This window comes from Peromyscus maniculatus, chromosome 12 (assembly GCF_049852395.1).
Source record: "Peromyscus maniculatus bairdii isolate BWxNUB_F1_BW_parent chromosome 12, HU_Pman_BW_mat_3.1, whole genome shotgun sequence".
Lineage (NCBI taxonomy): Eukaryota > Metazoa > Chordata > Mammalia > Rodentia > Cricetidae > Peromyscus > Peromyscus maniculatus.
Window position 1 is genome coordinate 62,521,940 of NC_134863.1, and position 16,138 is coordinate 62,538,077.

General features: G+C 37.9%; 1 protein-coding gene across 6 annotated transcripts in view; it reads left to right on the top strand.

Moving 5' to 3' along the window:
* Positions 1-16,138, top strand: part of Robo1 (roundabout guidance receptor 1) — a 997,953-nt gene that overhangs the window by 838,597 nt on the left and 143,218 nt on the right. For all 6 annotated transcript variants that reach the window (XM_016002158.3, XM_076549102.1, XM_076549101.1 and 3 more), the window contains one exon: positions 14,602-14,759. In XM_016002158.3, the coding sequence (XP_015857644.1) occupies positions 14,602-14,759 (158 nt within the window). The remainder of the gene's footprint in view (positions 1-14,601; positions 14,760-16,138) is intronic.

Sequence of the window (16,138 nt, forward strand, 5' to 3'; positions counted from 1 at the left end):
CTATGCTTCTCCCAAGTCCTACTTAGGTCACTTCATCATAGCTGTAGAGCCTTTCAATTATTTATACCGTTTGAAGTAAAATACGTGTATACCTCGTGTGTCCTTTATCATGCTCCGTGTCCTGCTCATCTAGTTTCCTCCACGTTAATTGCCTTTTGTAACACGCCTGCTCCTAGGATCATGTATAAATGTTGGTAGTGATCTTCAGTTTGCTATTCACGATGCTTTGATGTGCCTTTGTTTTCATTCTATCAGCAAAATTTTAGTAGTGTAAAATTCAGGCCATTTAAATGTGATATTAAGTTATGTGATGCTTTTCTCAAAAAAGAAAAATGGTGTCTTTTGCAACATTTTTAATGAAGAACCTGCATAACTTATTTGGTTAGAAGGGACCATAAAATTAGCTATCTTAAAATGGACAAACTTTTCATTATTAAAATGTAGCATCACCAAATTTTCTTATACGAGGTAGGTCATTAGCTTCTATTATTTGTGGAATTTAAGAGGACTTCATGGGTCAAATATACAGGACTCAAGTAAAATTATCTCTCTATAACCTGTGAACACAAAAAGAAGATAAGATGCACAATTTAGAAATGATGGAATATTATTTGTTTGGGGGCCTTGTTATGTTAGTGGACATAGGTCCTTCATCATTGTGTATTCACATAAGCTCCCCTTTATAGCAATGTACTTAACACCAATTAATGCACAAGTAACAGATTGAATTACAGTTGAATATGGGAGCAACAATGTGTTTTTGATTTTATTATTTCCTGGCTTTTGGTATTTAGGTCAGAAAGCATTCTGTGTTGTAAGCATGATTTTTTTTAACCTACAATTTTTTAGATGACTCAACTTTTTGCTCATTAAGACCATGGAATTTCTCCTTGAAGTCTATAAGTCAAGATTATCATGTCATCATTATCATCTTTCATTTTTATTTATTTATTTATTTATTTATTTATTTATTTATTTATTTATTTATTTATTATTTTGGTTGTTCAAGGTAGGGTTTCTCTTTGAAGCTCTGGCTGAATTCAAACTCAGTTCTTCCTGTATATGCCTCCTGAGTGCTGGGATTAAAGGCTGTACCATCACACCTGACTCTAACCAGGCATTTAAATTAGGACGTTTATTTAGTTTCCTACCAGATCTACTAAAGGGACCACGAAACCTATTTAGATGTAGAAAAATTGCTTTATAATTACTTTACCAAATACTTTATTATTAATAATAATAACAAAAATTGTCATGTTTCAAAATAAATGTGATTTTAGTCATACTGATTTTTAAGGTAGTTGGGTTTGTTACAATTCAGTTTGTATTATGAAGGCTACATGCATTAAATTAACTTTGATATCACATTTATTTCAAAAATCTCAAATTATACAATTTGAAATTGTGTCCATAAGAAGCTGAAATATTGTGTTTAGAATTAAAACCTTAATGAATATGTCAAATATGGTGTTACCAATATGCTTTCTTTTCTAATTATTAACAATTACAGCTAAGAAAATTTGATACAATCAAAACCCAGTTGTTTTGGATTTTCTTCTAATAGTTAATAAAGTGATGTATGAAATGATTGGTTTTTTCATTTTTATTGTCTTACAAGATTTGCTGCTGCAGAGGAGGAACTCACTACACATGTTTCAAAAAAGCAAATGAAAACTACACATAAAACATGTGTATCACCATATTTAACATGTAGGCAAAATATATGACAAACATTATTGACCAGCTACAAACAATGCAATAAAAACAGAACCGTCTTTCAAAATCAAAGGATTTTTTATTTTTAATTGTCAAGAAAGTCGCAGCTGCTACTTGAAAACTAAAACCATCTACAGTTGTTAAAATTACAAACGATGTTACCACCCCAACTGGGGTCTGTTAAAGGAGAGGCTAATCCACAGTGATCCTTCAGAGCAGCTAAACTCATAGCCTCCTTTGTATTGTTTCTGCACCTCGAGTTGCTAATGGTTTTATCATTCTTGATGTGGCTCATTTACAAAAGCCAGGCAGGCTTTGAGGTTGTGCCTTCTTTTATACTGAGGCAGGGCTATGAGGAAAGCATGTGGCTAGCGTAGAGGGGCGGGGGTCTTTTTGGTTTTGTTTGTTTATTTGCTTCTTCTTGGTTGCTTTTCTAGACAGGGTTTCTCTGTGTAGCCAGGGCTGTCCTGGAACTCACTCTGTAGACCAGGCTGGCCTCGAACTCACAGAGTGGGAGTGCTGGGATTAAAGGTGTGCTCCACCATGGTCCAGGAAGGAGAATCTTGTTTAGGGCACTGGTCCACCTCCAATCCCCATAGAAATCCATGGTGAGCCCTCACGGTGGTTTTATGTGTTCTAGATTCTCACTTTCACCCGTATTGTTCATGTAGCAAGCATCCTGAGAATGCCCTCGCTGTGAAATTACTCCTTCCATCTTGGCTTTTATGTTTCTACTTCTTTTGCCTAAAAAAAGAAGTTGTGTGGACTTCTAGATCTTTCTGTGATGCACTCTCAGAGGTGAACAAAGCTTCAAGGCAGTAAAGGTAGGAAAGTAAAGGTGTTCCACAGTTTTTTGGTATTCCGGGAAACTGACTGAAGAGGCGCAATAAACCCCACATACAAACCTTTCTGTGTACATAGACCGTGAAGGGGAGTAATAGTGGGTGGAGTGTAGAACAGGGAATCTATATGAAGAAGTGAAGAGTAAAATTGACAAATTCAACTGTACATATGTATTCAGTTGGCTCTCAATGTCTGCCAGAAATGTTAGTTTCAGGGACACACCACACACACACACACACACACACACACACACACACACACACACCCACACACACACCAGCACCCAATGATGCTGAAGTGCCTTGTGTAACATGGCAGAGCATTTGCATGTAACCTCCACATGCCCATGGTATGGTTTAAATCATCTCTAGGTTACTTCTAATACCTATTGTAATGCTATGTAAATTGTTTATGCTGTGTTGTTTGGGAATAACTTGAGAAAGTCTATGTATATATTTAGTCTAAATGCAATTTAAAAATATTTTCACTCTGCAGTTGGTCAAATATTTGGATGTAAGCCCAGACATAGAAAGGCCCAAGCACATAACTGAATTGTATGAAGTACAGGATGAATCGGGTGAATCGTGAATCACAGTGGTTCACTGGGCTTGTTTGTAAGGATTGCCTAACTTTGTGGGGTGTGTGTGGGTGTGGTGTGGGGGTGAGTGGTCATGTTTATAAGACTGTGGGTGTGTGGGTATGCTTGGCGGCTAGAGATCCATGTGGGATGTCTTCTTCTTTAGTCAGTCTCTTGCTTCCTCTTTGCATCAGGGTCTGTCTGACTCTGAACCTGGAACTCACAGGCTTGCTTAGGTTTTTGGGAAGTGCCAGGTGTCTGTCTGTTTCAGCGTCCTTAGCCCTGGTGTTAAAGATGTACACTGCTGTACTCAGCCTTTACATGAGTTTAGGGGATCTGAACTCACGTCCTCAGGCTTACATGCCAGACACTTCACAGACTGAGTCAGTCGTCTGTTTAGCTCTAGCTTTATTAATTTACTTGTAACTCAATGCTGATGTTACAAAATAGATCTTATGAAGGACAATTTTGACTAGATTTGCATCTATTCTTTTTCTTTCTCTGTTTTTTCTTTTTTTAATGAGCCATGTTTTTTATTTCCTTTGTTGCATTGGAAGCCATCTTTGGTGAGATTTTAGGTTTGAGCTCTTTATATTGGTCTTTACCACATAAACTGTGGTAATTACCAAACACATGGCAGAATTTTTTAAAGTATGTTTTGGGGGAGGCTACTGGGGGTGTATACATCTGTGTGGCCGTGTGGTACAGTGTTCACTAAGGCCAGAAGATGGCAGGTTCCCTGGAGCTGGACTAACAGGCTATTGTAAACTCAAGTCCTCTAGGAGAGCCCCAAGTGCTCTTCAGGGCTGAGACATCTCTTCAGCCCTACCTCACTTTTCCCCATGTCACTTTAACAAGACCCCAGAAACTTATCTGCTTGCCATCCACAATATAATCCAGTTTGATTTAGTGATGAACTGAAACAAAATTGACGTCCGTGAACATGGTGCTCATCTAGGGCTTTGGAAGCATCGGGAGGCCCATTTGCCAAGCTATCCAAGAAGAAGGGCATCATCGGGACCTTTTGTCAAGCAGTCTATATAACCATCACACCTTCCTCTGCCAACTTGTGACTCCTTCTGTGTGAGCCAGGGGCCTTCCAGAAAGAGGCACACTGTTCTGTCCTGCCTCACAGGCTGAACAGGCAGGACTCCAAGGCATCCCGGTTGTTGAGTATGTGTGATGTGCCCTCAGTAAACTCAATTGAGACTCATACTGAGGTTCTTGTGGGGAGTTGTTGCAAATAACACAGGTTGCAACATGGAATTTCCCTGGATCATACATGTTTCATTTCCAATATGTGATTTAAAAAAATTAGATACTTACACTAAACATTTAAGAGTGGTTCATAGCATGAGATGTTTTGACCATCTTATGTGTAGTTATTTTCTTACCATATTTGATATTTTTCTTTTGCATCTAATACTTCCTGAGGAGGACTAAGCTGCCTATCACTTGAAGTAGAATTATTGATAAAGTTAGCATCATTAAGATGATTTATAAGATGATGCCTTTCAGCTAATTTAATCCCTTTACTTTTACTCGGAGCTTGTTAGTGTGTTTGCAGTTCTCAGCAAAAAAAAAAAAAAAAAAAAAAAAAGGCCTGAAACCCTGTTGGCCAGAGAGCTGGAGGCTGAATGTTCTCTCTCCCAAGAGATCTGCAGTCTTAGGAAAAGGCAGCTCGCACAGCTACACAATTGCACACTTGTTACAGTCCTTGGAGATTGAAAGCCCTGTTAGGTGCTCAACATTATTATTCTGAAGCCCTCGACAGCCTGCGATAGGGGAAGATCCAAGGAATGAGCGGATCTGAAAGTTATTATGCTCGAAAATGGTAATAGTGATTTAGGGCAGATTGTCACCAATTAAAGACCTTTTTGTTTAGATGTGTCCCTCTGTGTGCTATTTAGACTTGGGTTTTCTCTATCATTGAAAATATTCCTTTGGGTTTGGGGAGAGCTGTTATAATTGGCAACCTTAATTATGTTGCACAAAGATACACTGGAGGTTCTTTTTTTTTTTTTTTTTTAAATCCAATTGCTGTTTTCTCTGGTGCTTCACAATTGCCAGGGCGGTTTTAACAAGATCATTTTAAACTGTGAGGATTTTTCCCCCTTGAGACTGTAACCATTTCTAGGCATTCCCATCCCTTACTCACTAGGAATATTTGAAATCTCATTTTAGTTTTTCTCCTAGGCTTCAGAAATGAAGAAACTCTATGTGTATATTCCTTCCCTCCCTCCTTCTCTTTCTTTCTTTCTTTCTTTCTTTCTTTCTTTCTTTCTTTCTTTCTTTCTTTCTTTCTTTCTTTCTTTCTTTCTTTCTTTCTTTCTTCCTTCAACAGCCATTGTTTCCCATCAAATATTCTGATTAGAAGGTATTCTGGTCTTTTACAGGCAGTTTGTAAAATATACAAGCCCTTGTAATAATGAGTATGGAAACAGTTATTGCTGGGGGCGAATGCTATACATGTCTAGTGACTCATAGAAAAACCTTGAGCCCTTCACTGCCTGGCTTTGTGTGTGATGTGGGGTGGGAGTGGAAACTAGGGACTTCATGCTTAGATTGCATGACTTTAGGAGTACCTAAGCTATAGTTGTACAGAACGACATAAAGGCTCTATGTGAGGTAGCAGAACTCATACTTCTCCACACCGTATTTTCAAGTGGCAGTACTTCCTCAGATGAGTATACTTGAAAATGACACACAAGTAGAATTCTTGTTAACCCATAGGGGTACAGTCTCGACTCTGGACATTTCCTAGAAGGCCAGTCAATATTAATGCTAACTGTTCAATTTGTGGTGACTAACAAAAATCTCAAATTTGGTGTAGTATGTACTGGCTGTGTGCTGTACTGCTGTATGGGAGCTGGAGAAAATGAACCTCCCGTAAGTCATACCGTCTCTCTGAATGATCAAAAACCCTTCTGCTAGTCTACTGTGGCCAGCCACTCAGTACATCAGCACTTGCAAACTCCCTTAAACAGTGGTAGCATTTGGAATGTGTACCATGGATGGAAGATGATATTCCTATTACATTGTAATTGTTTTCTAGTGGCAACTCTCAAGTAGTTAAGTCATAGAAGATATATGATGTGCCTGAAATTAAATTAAAAATCAATCATTTAAAAATCATAATATGTTTTAATTGATTGAGGGATATTGTCACTTAGCAACTGGGATTTGGAATATTACAACACAGTCTTAGTGAGTAAAACTCAATCTGCGTTAAATAGTAAGGAGCAGAATCCAAAACTGTAATATTTTAATCAACTAAATGATTTTTTATTATCCCTATGTTCTTTCTTTGTCAAAAAAAAAAGCATTTCTGTATTTCTGCTTTTCCCCATAAAGAATTTACCTGTGCATCGTTAATGTATTCTCCTCTCCTGTACATTAAAAAGGAATGTGCCATTACACAAGAAATGTGGGTATCAATTTTGGCATATTTCTGTCTACTTTCACCCCTCATGAAGTCAGTTTCATTTTTATCTACAAATGCACCTCTAATGTGCCCCTTCCTTGAGCCAAGCCTGATAGTAACATCATATCACAGACCACTGACTTTTTTCCCTCTTAGTTAAATACAACGGCCTTTTAATTTTTTTTTTGTCCACTTCCATTCTTATTTCCATCCCATGTTCCTTCACAGAGCAGCCAGAATGAGCATTTCATTATGATAGATATGTCCCCAAACTACTGTGATCGGGTCTTGAGAGTCCCTGTGGGACATGAAGTGGAAACTAGTTCTTCTGTTGGGTGCTGTGCACACCAAACTGCCCCCGCTCTCCCTGTCAGACCTAAGTTACGTCTCTTAGAATTCCTTCAGAGTGCCAGATTTCCTCTTCCACGCAGATTATTTCCTCATCCTGCGGTGTGCTTCCTTAGGCTAATTCTTGCTCATTTTTCAGACTTTAGCCTACCCTACCCCTTCCTTCCTCAGAGACTCTGTATAGCATCTTTCACATGGCTTTTGACCCTTTCCTTCCTACGTGTATCACAAAAATAGCATATATGCAATATGTTATATAATGTAGCATATGCAATAAGGCATATTAATTAATTAATTGTATATTTACATATATATGCATATACATTCATTTATAAATATGTACAATAATAATTGTCTATTTATCACAATGTATTTCCCTCTCTGTATGTGTAGCATTTACCTATAATATTGTCTGTCTACCTTCCTTCAGTTCAAGCCTCAAGAGACTAAGACTAATGCAGTTTGACTTCACCATTTCCTATCTCATATCTAATGCACAAAACATGCATTGTAAACACTGGCTGGTGTATACCGTATCTTCCGCGTTATTCCGAGCAGTGGTGATATGGAAGTGGTGATGACAGATTCCTTGTTCTCGAGGAGTTGACCTTCAGACAGAGGCAGGCAGTAAATACACAAGAATATTCTTTTACTGGAGGACTCTCTGAGCGAAGGGTACTAAATATAAAGTTGATTTTATGAAAGAAAGAATGCCTGCCTGTCTTGTTCTAATCAGGGTCCCATAGCTTAGATATCCTCATTTTGTCTGTGTTATTTTAACCCTGCCAGGGTATTCCTGCGTGTGACTTTCATTCTGGCACTTAGAGGCCCCCATCAATGGCATTCTTTGTCCTCTTTCCCATTTGTACTGGCAGCTGAGAAATTTGGCAATTTCTTACATAGTGACTAATAGCAATACTTCTTTGTAGATGTAATGCCCCATAAAAATGGCAAGTCCTGTATAAACATTAAATAATTAGTTTTCATAATAACCCTATCAAGATAGAGTGCAAAAAGCTCTGTTTGGGGTGGAAATAACTGAGTCATTGTGAGTACGCTTATCACAGTCATGAAGTCGTCCTGCAAGAGACCCTGGGAATTCTGAAATTTGTGACTTCCGTTTTGTAACTTGTATGTGTCATGGGCCAATAAAATTCTGCTCCAGAAATGATGCATTTTTCAGTAGTTAATTAATTTCACTCAAACTTTATATTCAAGTCTGTAATGTGCACACATCTAGTGGATTACTGACATTTTTAATATAGCAGACAGGAGTTAGTCACTTGACTTTTCCTCTTTGGTCATGCGTATTTTTATGTTGTCTCAGACATTCAAATCTGCTGGGTTTTAGCTTTTTAAACGTCGATTCTTATGAATGTCCACTTTTCTCTGGAATGCATTACAGATGTGCACTTCAACCTAGCGTGCCAAACTTACCTTTCATTTGACTCCATGAATCGGCGCCATTGTTGTAAGTGCTGGCGAGTATCCTGAACCGCAGAGCAGGAAGCTTCACAGTGTTGTCCGCGCTTCTGCAACATGGAAATACGGATCCAAATTGGGTCCAGTCGGGAAGTTCATTCTTGCCTGACATGTAAAAAGGTCTTAGGGTTTTTCTTCTGTACCATGACAGGAAGAAAGGTGGAGGCCAAGAACAATATGGCTCCCAGTGCTGCAGCCCGGCAGTACCAGGCCATGGGGACATCCATATGTGTTAACTTTGCTTGCTCCTCCTGTAAACCTTAAAGTAACAGGTTACCGTTGGTTACTTTGATTCGAGTAATAGCATCTCTTTCTGTTTGCAGTAGTTTGCACATAACTTCCCTAAGATTAACTGAGACATGGCATCTACCAGCACCAGATAACTTTAGGAATACATAATTTTTAAGTAAAAAGTGTCCTTCTTTCCTAGGGTGGAGATTCAGCAGCTTGTGAAATCTCAGAAGCTCCAGCAGTTAAGACGTCAGTGCTGCTTCCAGCGTGGTTTATCCCCCCTAGAGTCTTAACCGAAACAAAACTACGTTCTAAAATAAAGTGGCATGCATTAAAACCACTTGTAGAACCAAGCACCGCCCCCTGCATTAAGGGTGAGCAAGGCGACCCACCATAGGGAATGGGCTCCAGAAAGCCAGCTCATACACCAGGGATAGATCCTAATCCCACTGCCAGGGGCCTCTCAAACAGACAAAGCTACACAACTGTCTCCCGTAGGCAGAGGGCTAGTTTGGTCCCATGCAGGCTCCACAGCTGTTGGTCTATAGTTCGTGAGTTCCCAGGAGCTTGGTTTAGATGTCTCAGTAGGTTTCCCCATCATGATCTTGACCTCCTCTCTTGCTCATAGAATCCCTCTTCCCTCTCCTTGACTGGACTCTTGGAGCTCAGCCTGGTGCTTGGCTGTGGTCCTACCTCAACTGAATATACCAGGCTTTGCTGGCTCTCCATGGGGAGGGAGGAAAGGGGAGTTGTGGGGGAGACTAGGGTTGTGGAGCGGGAGAAGGGATGAGAGGGAGATCTGTGGTTGGTATGTAAAATGAATTAAAAAATTTAAATTAAAAAGACACTTGTAGAAGATGGCATAGATGTGGAAGAATACCCACAAATAGATTCAGTGTCAAGTTAAAAAGTAAAGTGTTTTAGAAACCATTACTCTGAATGTAGAGCTCTGTACAGAACTGATATTTGAAAATAATATTTGCTTTTTTAATGACATTTCAAGGTGGTGTCTTAAGATGAACAACACGTGGTGGAATATTATTTTATATTCCGTCATTTTAGTTTTCATACTTAATGTGCTATCTTCTTGTGCATATGAACTCTCTAAAGTTAAAATCTGATAATTTATTTCAGGATATCTTGAGATAGTTAAAACTCTTTGTCCCCTATAAATATCACTTCCTAACTAAAAGTTCAGATGACAAATTGTTTAGATATTCCTGTACATTCCTGTACAGCTCCCAAAATATATCTGTTGATTCAAAATAACCTACAGCAAATCCTATTCAGTTTCTATTTCTGACAAGGATTTCTTTTTTGGTGTGTGTGTGTGTGTGTGTGTGTGTGTGTGTGTGTGTGTGTGTGTGTGTGTGTTTCTCATTTGTGAGAGGCTGCATGTAGGTGGGTGCCTATGCTTCTGGAGGTCAAAGGCCATCCCTAGTGCTACTCTTCATGAGCCATTCACCTTGGTTTTGGAGACAGAGTTTCTCACTGGCGTGGAACTCACTCATTATGTTAGGGTGGCTGGCTAGCCATTGAGTCTCAGGAGTCTGCCCATCTCTACCTGCTAGTGATGAGATTATAAACATATACCACCACACATTTTTATGTGGATACTGGGGATCAAATTCATATCCTAATGCTTTTAGAGTAGAGTAAGTGTATTATTACCTGAGCCAACTCCCTAACCCAAGACTGTTTGAATATATTTTTATCTTGTATTAGGAAAATAGAAAATCTGTTTAGCAAGGTTACCGGGCACAACATTTGTAATTGGTGCATATGTCTTATATCAAAGAGTTAATTTTTGATATTGAATAACAACTTTTAATGAAAGCCTGTAAGTTGATATTCACCTGGGGAATCACGATGTATTGTAAAAGTGAGTCATTTATATTCTTCCTCAAGTTGAACATTGTTTAATAATTTTGAAAAGAAGTAGAATGATTTACTTAGCACAGGCATATATTACTTAGGAACTACAAATTTATAACTAGGTATATGCTTTCTAACTTATTTTCTCCTCCACTTTTTACAGACTTTATTTTTTCTCTACTTATAAACACGACTTTACTGCTTGCTGCCAAGCTTCATTGATAAGATTGCCTTTTGTGTAGAAAAATAGATCCCAAGACTCTATACTATCTTCTTTTGTTTTCCCCAGGATACTGAATTCTAATTAAAATGCCCATGTTTAATTAAAATGCCTATTATTGTACAGCCTGTTCAGTTGGGTTGTGGTTGAAATAAACTGTTGATGAGAAGTAACACATCATATGTATTCTGGATAATGAATTCTGAATTTCAATGTGCTGCTCAAAATGTGAAGAGGTCCCTTCCAAACATGGGAAGATCTGAGAAAGCAGAGTACAGCATGTTAAGAGGATAGCCATATGACTGTCAGGAGGGAAATTTCTCTGCGAACTTCTGTTCCTTTGGAAGGAGGCTGGAAGACTAGTTACACTATGATACTTAAGTCTTTGTAACTGCAGAGAGTGTTAAAAACAAGACTGATAGACAAGCCACTTGGTGGGAAGCTCCCTTTGTGGCTGGAGATCTGATTGAAGCTTGGCTGGCCCTGGTTCTTTACACAGTGTCCATTTGTGTTATAACACTGGTAATCTCACTTTATCCTTAGTTTGTTAGGAGGATTAAATGATTCAAAGAGCTGATATTGAGCATTGGACTCGTCTTAAGTGTCCTACATTGCTAAGATTACCATTGTATTATGTTTTTTTATTGGTTTTGTGTCATGTGCCTCTCCCTTGAGAAGCTCTGATTCGTTAGATTCTCATTTGAGATTTTGATGTGATGTGATATTACTTTTAGTGTGTCTGTGGGTGTTTTACCTGAATGTATGTCTGTGGACCACCTGTGTCATTGGTCCCGCAGAGGCCAGAAAGGCCTGGAAAGGGCTTTAGATCCCCCTGGAACTGGATTTACAGATGGTTGTGAGTCATTGTGTGGGTTCTGGGAACTTACCCTGGGTCCTCTGCAAGAGAAACAAGGGCTCTCTCCTGCCTCAACACCCCCGTGTGTGTGTGTGTGTGTGTGTGTGTGTGTGTGTGTGTGTGTGTGTGTGTGTGTGCAGAGGACAACTGTGAGAGTTACTTCTCTCATTTCACCTATATTCTAGAGATTGAACTCAGGTCATCAGGCCTATCTGCAAGCAACTTTACCCAATAAGCCTTCTTCCCTAACCCTTAATTTGTTAATTTCTAAGATAAGAGCTTTGGAGTGCACATTGTCAAGTTCTCAACAGCACTGAGGGTAATTTTTAATTACTTACATATGCACACAGGATTTTTGCTTTGGGTTTTGGTTTGGGTTTTTTAGTTTTTCAGTACAGCCTTGGCTGTCCTGGAACTTGCCCTGTAGACCAGGCTAGCCTTGAACTCACAGAGATCCACCTGCCTCTGCCTCCAAAGTGTTGGTATTAAAGGAATACACCACCAGCACCCAGCTATACACAAGTTTTTGAAATTGTACAATTTAAAAACAATGTCATTTAATAATATGACAGATAATATCCTCAAAAGGAAAATTTCAAGACAAATATGGGTAAGAAATATTATTTTTTGTAGATGAGTAAAGAGTCTTAAACTCATGCTTTTATGAAACATTGCGCATAGCCATAAGCATGCTGGATTTTTATAATTTACAGCTGCAAAAATAGTTACATGAGCATTATCTAAGCAACAATCTTTAATGGATTATACTTTATTAGCTTTCTATTCTACACTATAAAAACAAGCCTGAATAATATGATAAATGGAAAATACAGCTTGACTGATCTTAAACCTTTGGCATTTTCATAAGACTTTTTACTATTTGTTGGCTTATTGGAGATTATGATCTTAATTTATAAATAAGATAAAGTATGACCAAGATTATTTTAAGTCTACCACTTAGAAAAAAAATGGAAAACATAGTTACTTTCATTTGCAAGATATTTTACTTTTGGGTGTTTTGGGGGTGTTAAAACATTTTGGAGGGGAGTGGGAGGAGGGATGAGAGGGGGTTCTGTGGTTGGTATGTAAAATTAATAAAAAAAATTTCTTAATAAAAAATAAAAATAATATTCATATTTAAAAAAAACAATTCAAGGTGTTGTCACTGACTAGTAACATGATCCAGTATGGGAGTTTGCTGCCTGTTAAGACCAGTTAATTTGTTTTTTCTATAAACTTTACATTTTGTGTGTTGTTCATTCTCAACACCTAATAACAATATAACTTATAACTGGTGAAAGCCTTCGAGGTCTGTTTATTTATTTTTTTTAATGAGGTAATAAAGACATCCGGGCTCAACAAGATGCACTTTGTATCTGTGTTGTTTTAAGAGGGTGTAGTGTAAAAGTGGCTGTTGGAACAGTTTGGGCCAGTCATACTTCCTTTTCCTTGTCATTCACTGTTCTTTCCAAAGACAGGCTAGAAGCCTCTTCCTTGAAGCTGCGTTTTTCCCAGGCTGGCATGCTGTTACTACATCAAAGATGTTTCAGCTTGCAGGAGAAACCCAGTTTTGCATGAGTCTCGTGGCTTACTGAGTTACATGAACATGGTTAGCACAGAGGAAGGGAAAGAAAAAGAAATGAAAGGAAAAAAACGTAAACAACTGGGAGCCAGTAAGTTTATTTGAGGCTAGGAGAGCTAAATTTAGGGGTGATTTTATTTTGACTCATGGTTTTCAGTATCACAGTGCTTCATCTATTAAAGCATTTTAAAAAGCCACATGGATGAAAATAAATCCATTCCAATATACAACTGTAGTTTTAAAATTCAATCCAGTAGTTTTTAGAGATAAACACTATTCACTCCAGATTTCTGTACTTAACTTAAAAATAAACATTTTAAGTGTTCTTTTAAATTGCTTTATAAGATGGTTCACATCTTATTCTACACAGGATAAAGGAAAATGAGTATGGACAAGTTAACCGTTTATTAGATATTGTGTTGATGAATAAATATGTCTTCTTCCTTGCTTTGTATTTAAAAATGTAGGGTTTGAATAATCTGCTCAGAATTATCTAGCAAAGAACAGGGTTGTGATTTAATTCATGACCTCTTGATGTTATCAAGGTATTAAGAACAATTTTCCCATAGGAACTGTTTTTAGAGCACATTATTTGCTTAATTTCCCACATTCCCTCCTTCTAGTCACTAAGTAAATAATGCTGCTTATTTTACAGTATAGAGTAGTGTATTCCTGTCCAGTTGAGATGACATTAGTAGTTTGTTTATTCCATTAAAATTTAGAGCTCACGATATAAAAGAGATGAATAGTGTATTTCATTCTAAATAGGTTTATGGATTTAATAAAATACTGCCTAACAAAAATAACTTTTGGACATAAATTCTGATGCCATTGCTAATTATAACATGGATTCTAGCTCCTCCTAACCCAGGGGACAATGTAAAGGTGCCCTGATTTTGAAGCAGTTGGCAAATGTGTGTAAAGTTTTCATAGTGTCTATATTTAAATTACCTTGATAATACAGTTATCTACAATGATTTAAATACCTAGAAAAAATCAATTAAATATATGCTGTTAAGTGTCTTCATTCATATTTTTGTTTGTGTTATGCAATTGATGTAGTAGTAGATAGAAAGCATTATCCTGACGTTTCTTGTAGCTAAAGGAGGATTCAGTTATCGTCATTAGTGTGTGGATGAGAGAAATGTAGGCAGTGGGCAGAAAAGACATGAAATTCAAATGAAGTGCTAACTGTGAGGGCAAGAAGCAGCAGAGTGCACCTGCTTGCTGGCCTGTGAAGAATATGAAATAATCCTTTCTGAGTATGCTTAACGGACAAGTACCTTTTCTAATCGGCAAATGCCTGTAATAGATATGGGTTCTTCAAGCTGTACTGAGATAGCTATTAGCGGAAGTATATTCTAATAAATGTCACTTTGGCTGAAGCTCAGAGATAAGGACTGCATATTTCATCATTGAGTGTGATGATTTAATCTTGTCCCTACAGTACTACGGGATGACTTCAGACAAAACCCTTCAGATGTGATGGTGGCTGTAGGTGAGCCTGCAGTAATGGAATGCCAGCCTCCTCGGGGCCACCCAGAGCCCACCATCTCCTGGAAAAAGGATGGCTCACCCCTGGATGATAAAGATGAAAGAATCACTGTGAGTACTGAATCCAGTGGCAGGGAACATCTGCCAGATAACTGTGCGCATCTTTACCCAAGCAAAAGAGGACATAGAAATCAGTTCTCGGCGATAAAGCCATGCATTAGTTCTCTTTTTCAGTTCTTTTAAAGGAAATATATTTCAATTTTCCTTATGTAGACGTAAAAATAAGTGATGAAAACGTATGGTTTTTAAAGGTTAATAAAAGGCAGGGAACATATTTCCAATTCTAAAGTGTAAGAGTTCACACTTTTATGTAGATTCAATTATTACGATTACTCGAGGCTTAGAACATCTCCACATATTACAGTTAACATTATTACAAAAATAATTTACAGAAGGTATTTTTGGAAGATCTCCTGGTTTACTTCAAGGGCTTGCTTTACCCCATTCTCCTTTTTGATTCGCTTTTCTACTCTGTGTAGTTTAGTATTGCTTCTGAATAGTAAAACCTCTCTCTTACTAAGCAAATGATGACTGTGCCTCATTAGAAAATAAAATTCCATGGTTACAGATTAGATTTTAAATCCACAATGGAAGTAGAAAAGTATATGCTGTGCTTTTTGAAGCCATGATTCCATGTGGCTCTTTCATGTATTTTGTCCTGTGAGGTGTTCACCGAACACCGTCATCAAACACGCTCATATGGATTCTATGGTTGTGCCGTACCCCTCTTCTTATTCCCTTGTTCCACATATGCTGATGTCTTCTGTTGTGGCCCAGGAGAGTGTGTGTGTAAGACAATGATTTCTGCTAATTTATCAAAGAAGTCATAACACACATCACAAGCATCTACGAAAAGCTTGCCCTAGTCTTGAACAACCAGTTAACCAAGTAGCATGATAGTTCAGCAGGCAGAAAACAAGAAAAGGAGCATCGGGACCCAGGTTTAGGGAAGGAAATAAAATGTTTTTTTCTTTTTGTTTCTGTTTTTTTCATCATTGATCTGACTTCAAATGAGTGTCTCAAATTTTCTTAGAAGTCTTGAAGCTGGAAAAAGATAATTCAGCTTTATCAGCTTCTAAGAGGCACTGAAAAGTCACAAACAGTGAAAATTCTTTGTAACGAGTTTGCTTGGGGACATGAAGTCAAGAGCACAGGGAATAGAGACTGAGAATAAATACTTCCCTAGCTAGTGGCAATGATTACTTTGGGTTCTGTGTAGCATTAACATAAAAACATTTACCCTTATATCATACTCCAGATCACATTAGTGCATACTCTCTATACTTCCCATTTCCCTGCCTTAATAATTCAGACACACTTAAATGGTTATTACATTTGACTTTCTCAAGTTCCTCCTGAGCACCTATTTGTATTTGATACAAATGAAAGACAAAATTCTCAATACCAAGAGTTAAGTAAATTGTGGTGAG